Here is a 6,646-nt window from a genome sequence, read left to right on the forward strand (position 1 = left end):
ATTAATCAAACACAAATTTATCGACTTTTCAACCTCAATAAATCTCATTTCTTATTAAAAAAATGATTAATGCGAATTTCAATAAACCATACATCCATGATTTATTGCAATTGTCTTTTTTAATTTATCCTTTCGTTGCAGAAAAATTTTTTACTATAATAATATACACAAATAAAATAAAATATATTATTCGGCTTGGTTTCAACAAAAACTTTTCCCGCGTAAACCATTGTAGAAAGCGCTAACGCCAACAGGCAACGATCATTGGTTAGAAAATTGAATTTACCAAAAGCCGGTGTATTGCGTTGTTTCAAGATATTTTTCTGAAGATATCATATTTTTTCGAATTGAGAGTATACAGAATTTTTACAACAAGCCATTATGGAACTCACCGATGACAACTTGCTTACACTCAGTGAATATTTAAAGCATACACTTAGTCCCGATGTAAATGTTAGACGGCCAGGTGAATATAACCTCTCTATTAACCAGAAGTTCTTAATTGAAAATATTTTATATAATGCCAAACACGTGTATATTTTTATTTGTAAAAATAGTTTATATTTAAATTTTTTGTTTAATTACTTTGATCATCATTTGCAATTTGATTCGTCTGCTATTAGAGGAAATTTAGCATGTGGATATCAACAAGTACTTTACTCTATTTTCTTTCAACTATTTAAAAAACAGAGATAACTTAATACTAATAAAATCGTTTTAAATATAGATATGTATCGATTGAATTTCCGGAAAGACATCGAAAGAAGTCCTATACTTTCGATTTCCCATTTTTTATTAAATAACATAACTTGTGTTAATAAAATATTATGTTTTCAACCTAATTAAGATCAACAAAATACGTAATTTATAATATTTAGAGTGTAATTTTGATCTTCCGTTTTATTTTTTATGAATCTCCTACAGAGAAATAACTTCTATATTTATATTTCTTATTATATATTCTTTATTATATATTTATTATATATTTATTATATATTTCTTATTATATATTATATATTATATATTTATATTTCATATTATATATTCTTAAATTTTTTAAATTTTAAATTTAAAAAAAAAATATATATACACATATTTTATTAAATTCACGAATTATTTGTTTCTCATGCTTTAGCCGAAAAATTTTTAGAATCAGTTGAAATAAATCAAAATTATCCGTTACTTCTTTTACATCTTGTGGATAAGTCTGAAATCAATATAACTATAAGAATCGCTGGAGCAGTTGCATTTAAAAATTATATAAAACGTAATTGGAAAGTGGTAATTATTTACATTATTTATGGAACTTATATTATAACATTTTTCTAATAAATTAATCATTAATTATAACATAATTTATTTGTACCTAGGGAGAAGATTCTGTAGATCGTATACATGCACAAGATAGGGATGCTATAAAAAAATTAATTGTTAATCTAATGCTACATTCTCCTGATTCTGTTCAAAAACAGTTATCTGATGCTGTTTCAATAGTTGGAAAGTATGATTTCCCAAATAAATGGCCAGAGCTTATTGACCAAATGGTTGACAAATTCAATACAGGCGATTTTCATGTTATCAATGGTGTCTTACATACAGCACATTCATTATTTAAAAGATACAGATATGAATTTAAAAGTCAGAGCCTATGGACTGAGATAAAATTTGTATTGGATAGATTTGCTAAACCTTTGACAGATCTATTTGTTGTAAGAATTTTATTTTATAGTTTCTCCACTAATTATTCTTTATTAATTATTCCTTTGAATTTAATTTTAGGCTACAATGAATCTAATGCAAGTACATACAAACAATATAGATGCATTGAAAGTTATATATAGTTCTTTGGTAATTTTATCCAAGGTGTTCTACTCTCTTAATTTCCAAGTGAGTAAAAGACATAGACAATATAATCAATATAAAGTATTAAACTTCTTTACTAAAATTATATATTCTTTATTTTTAGGATTTACCAGAATTTTTTGAAGACAATATGGCTGTATGGATGAGGAATTTTCATATTTTGTTGAATACAAATGTTCCCTCTCTACAATCTACTGTAGTGTTATATATAAATTTGTTATTATATTTTTACTTCTAGTAATATGTGTATGTTATAATGTTTGACCTATGTATAGGACGAAGAAGAACCAGGAGTAATTGAACAGTTAAAGTCGCAAGTTTGTGACAATATTGGCCTTTATGCTCAGAAATATGATGAAGAGTTTCAACCATACTTACCTGAATTTGTAACTGCTGTATGGAATTTACTAACATCGACTGGGCAACAACCAAAATATGATACTGTAGGTAAACTTTATATATAGTATACATATTGAAATTGATCTATTTTTTTATATTCTTGCAGCTAGTTTCGAATGCCTTGCAATTTTTAGCAACAGTAGCTGACCGTGCTCAGTATAGAAACTTGTTCGAAGATCCAAGCACTTTGAGCAATATTTGTGAAAAGGTTATAATACCTAATATGGAATTTAGAGGTAATTACTATTCATCTTATATTAAAAGTATATTCTTTATGTGTCTTTTACTTTATATAAAAAGAAAATTTAATATATTTAATAGAGTCGGATAATGAATTATTTGAGGATAATCCTGAGGAATATATCAGGCGAGATATTGAGGGTAGCGATGTCGATACACGAAGACGTGCTGCCTGTGATTTAGTTAAAGTACTTTCTAAATATTTTGAAGCGAAAATAATGGAAATTTTTGGTGCCTATATACAGGTAAGTAAACAAGAGCATGCAAACAAAATTGACTTATAGATATCAATTCATTTTTTTTTGGTAATTGTTAGGTAATGTTACAAAATTATACTGATAAACCAGTTGAAAATTGGCGCAGTAAGGATGCTGCAATTTATCTAGTCACCAGTAGTGCAAGCAAAGCTCAAACACAAAAACATGGTGTTACGCAGAGCAGCGAGCTTGTTTCATTACCTCAATTTGCAATGCAACATATTGAACCGGAGTTAGTCAAACCAAATGGTACATACGGTCATTAAACTTATTAAAATTAAATTTATTCCATAAATCTCTTAAAGCATTAAAAAATTTGAATATTGCTTTCAGTGAATGAATTTTCTGTACTTAAAGCTGATGCAATTAAATTTATAATGACATTCAGATCAATATTACCAAGAGAAATGATAATTGGTAGTTTACCACAACTAATTAGGCATTTAAGTGCTTCAAATATTGTTGTTCACACATATGCTGCTTGCACGATTGAAAAAATACTCGCAATGAAAGGACCCGATAATACACCTTTGTAAGAAAATCGATGTTTTATTTACCAATAATATTACATTAAATCATAAGTAATGTCGCTTTTGAATAAATTTTCAGAGATATTTTTCATAAAAAAGCTATTGGTCTGTAAATTTTGAATTATCGAAATAAAATAAATCTATAAATGTTGGACTATAATTAAAAAAATTTTAGAAGATCGAAAAAGCAGATATTCGACCTGATCATATACAACAAAAAATGTCAGTGAATTGAAGTTTTTTCTCGTCGACATTATGGCCTTCATGTCATAATAAAAATTTTTGTGCAAGAATATACATTGACATTCGTCAAATGAAAACCTACTGACTTTTATAAAAAAGGGTATTGAAAAAAGTACACATGCAGACTGCTTTTCTCTCATGAAAAATAGCTCTAAATATATTACTTATGATTTATTTTAATATCATTATTTCGATGTACATATTTTCTAAATTGCTAAATTTTATTTATAGAGTTAAAGCAAATGATTTATCACCATTGACGTCGGATTTATTAAAGGGTTTATTTGCATGTTTAAATACACCTGGCTCAGAAGAAAACGAATATGTAATGAAAGCTATCATGAGAAGCTTCGGTATTCTACAAGAAGTGATTGTACCATTCTTAGCAGATCTTCTCCCAAAACTTACAGAAAAACTTTCTATTGTATCTAAAAATCCAAGTCGTCCCAATTTTAACCATTATCTCTTCGAAACATTTGCTTTATCAATTAAGTAAGTAATATAAATTATACAATAAGAATAAAATGGAATGCAAACGAGGGGACATTAGAAACAAAAAAATTAAAACATATATATGTAATATAATTTTAGAATCGTTTGTAAAACACACAAAGTTGCAGTATCGTCATTTGAAGAAGCACTGTTTCCAATTTTTCAAGAAATCTTACAACAAGATGTTTTAGGTAAAATATTTCATTTGACATAATTCTATTCCCTATCTTTTCTAATCAATGCTTTTCCATTCAGAATTTCTACCGTACGTTTTTCAAATCCTTGCTTTACTTCTGGAACTACGAACGACACAAGATATCCCAGAAGCATATTTGGCTTTGTTCCCTTGTCTATTATCATCCGTTTTATTTGAACGCCAAGCTAATATTCACCCATTAAATCGATTATTAAGAGCTTTTATTAGCCATGGTGCACATCATATCGTAGCACAAGATAAGACAAATGGTTTATTAGGTGTATTCCAAAAATTGATTGCCTCAAAGGCTAATGATCACGAAGGTTTCCTATTATTACAAAGTATTATTGAATATTTTGCACCGTAAGTTTTCTCACTAGATTATTTTTATTATGTCACTTTATCATCTATATTAATAATAGCATAATATTTTTAGGAATGTATTAGAACCATATATGAAACAAATTTTTGTACTATTGTTTCAAAGGCTTTCATCTTCGAAAACGACAAAATTTGTAAAGGGCCTAATCGTATTTTTTGCGTACTATATCATTAGATATGGCTCAAATAATTTGGTTACAATTATAGATCAAATACAAGCTCGGTAAGTTTCTTTTCCATTAAAAATTTAAAAAATAAATATATGATTAAAGTTAATCAATATTCACGATACATAAATAATATATATCCTATTTGCAGAATGTTTGGTATGGTTGTAGAACGCGTATTAATATCAGATATGCAAAAAATATCAGGTGATATCGAACGAAAAGTAACTGCTGTGGGAATGTCAAATTTACTAATTGATTGCCCAATGATACTAGAAAGGCCATATAATACATATTATCCCCGTTTATTAGCAACGTTAGTAGAATTTTTCGAATTACCACAGGATCAGACTACATTATCCGAAGATAATATAGTCCCAGAAACTGAAGATACGCCTGGGTATCAAGTAGGATATAGTCAACTGCTTTTTGGAAAAAATCCTCCAAAAGATCCTCTGGAAGGTATTAACACAAGAATACTTTTATCTTATTATATTAGCTTTAATAAAATACTTTTAATTTTATTTTTCTTTAATAAATAGCAATTGGCGACGTACGTTTACATTTAGCACAAGGATTAGCAAGATTGTCACCAAGACAATTACTTAGTATTCTTGACCAAATTCCAGAACCTAATGCAAACCACCTGAGAGGCTACCTTCAAACGGTTGGCATTACCGTTGCATAATACGAGCTAGATGTCCGAGATAGACTAAAAATTCATTTGATTGCTCGAAAAATAAACAACATTGAACTGAATAAATTATAACAAAGAGGCGAAAGAGGTTGTTTTCTGGCATTTATGTCATGAACATTTGCGAGACTGAACATCGTATCGTTTATCTATCATGTAATTGAACATTTCAACAATTATTTATCATTTTCATGTGATACATTGTACGGAGTCTGTGACACTAAAAATGATTAAAAAAAGGAAAATATGCTAAAACTTTAGCACAAAAACCATTAAAAATAATCAGCTGCTGCCTATTATTTGTATGTGGAAACATTCCTGAGAAATTACTTAAATCAGTTTACATTTTGTACAATAACAAGGACGACAAGTGCGTCTTTTTAAATTACTGATCTCTTGTTTAAAAAATACGTGAATGTCTAATTAAATAATACTGTATCGACTAATGGCCTGTGAGTAAATTAATTGTTGAGTACTTTTTAACTTAGATGTACAATTTTTATGATTATTATCTCTGTAAAGATTGTTGAACAAAAATTTTAATCGCATTTTGTATTTTAAACGAATTCGTTTCTATCTTCGTTCCCTATCATTAACAATCATAGAGTAAAACATCGACTTGTAAGTCTTCCACGAGTAATGTATGACATTGTAATATAGTTATAGGAAATGTATAACTACAAAGAATGAAATGAAATAACTTCACAGTGGTGAAATTATCTTACGTTTTATCAAAAGATTGCAAACATGTTATTTACTAACTTTTTCAATAAAATAAAATCCAAGTGTGGGATTTTCTATGTTGGTAAAAGGAAATATTTTTAGGCCATTTATGCAATAATAGCAACAATAAAATAAGGCAATATTTTTTTCTTCAAAAAATGTTTTATATAATTATATATTATTCAAATTTATTAATTGATATAAAAGTAATTATACAATTTATAGACTTTTTCAATTTTAGTTATTTGAATTCAGTCTGTTTCATAAACTTGTAAAGTATGTATAATAAGAGGGTGATTCTGTGTGAAAAATAAATCGAAAATATGCAATAAAACGTTTTCATACTGGGGGTTTTTTTTTTTTTTTTTTTTTTTTTTTTTTTTTTTAGAAAATAGAATTTAAAAATTTGTTTCTATACGTATATGAACTTCGCTAATGCCGACTAGACACAAACTGAAATA

The 6,646-nt window shown here is 27.6% G+C and overlaps 2 protein-coding genes across 2 annotated transcripts in view; one reads left to right on the forward strand and one right to left on the reverse strand.

Annotated features, from left to right (window-relative positions):
- Med4 (mediator complex subunit 4) overlaps window positions 1-6,646 on the reverse strand; it is a 105,651-nt gene that overhangs the window by 32,841 nt on the left and 66,164 nt on the right. The window lies entirely within an intron of this gene.
- Cse1 (chromosome segregation 1) lies at window positions 255-6,172 on the forward strand. Its single transcript, XM_072008965.1, has 16 exons — window positions 255-466; window positions 1,136-1,281; window positions 1,371-1,709; window positions 1,780-1,887; window positions 1,967-2,059; window positions 2,139-2,306; window positions 2,369-2,498; window positions 2,584-2,747; window positions 2,819-3,008; window positions 3,093-3,291; window positions 3,764-4,024; window positions 4,124-4,215; window positions 4,280-4,583; window positions 4,657-4,824; window positions 4,920-5,230; window positions 5,311-6,172. The coding sequence occupies exons 1-16, from the start codon at window positions 382-384 to the stop codon at window positions 5,454-5,456; spliced, it is 2,904 nt and encodes a 967-aa protein (XP_071865066.1). The 5' UTR covers window positions 255-381; the 3' UTR covers window positions 5,457-6,172.

This window comes from Bombus fervidus, chromosome 8 (assembly GCF_041682495.2).
Source record: "Bombus fervidus isolate BK054 chromosome 8, iyBomFerv1, whole genome shotgun sequence".
Classification (NCBI taxonomy): Eukaryota; Metazoa; Arthropoda; class Insecta; order Hymenoptera; family Apidae; genus Bombus; species Bombus fervidus.

What these genes read in the sequence shown, in the direction of transcription:
- Cse1 (XM_072008965.1), top strand. Translation starts at nt 382, where the DNA reads ATGGAACTCACCGATGACAACTTGCTTACACTCAGTGAATATTTAAAG. An exon ending in CTTTGACAGATCTATTTGTT is followed by an intron (nt 1,710 to 1,779) that starts GTAAGAATTTTA and finishes ATTTAATTTTAG; the next exon opens with GCTACAATGAATCTAATGCA. An exon ending in ATTATTGAATATTTTGCACC is followed by an intron (nt 4,584 to 4,656) that starts GTAAGTTTTCTC and finishes TAATATTTTTAG; the next exon opens with GAATGTATTAGAACCATATA.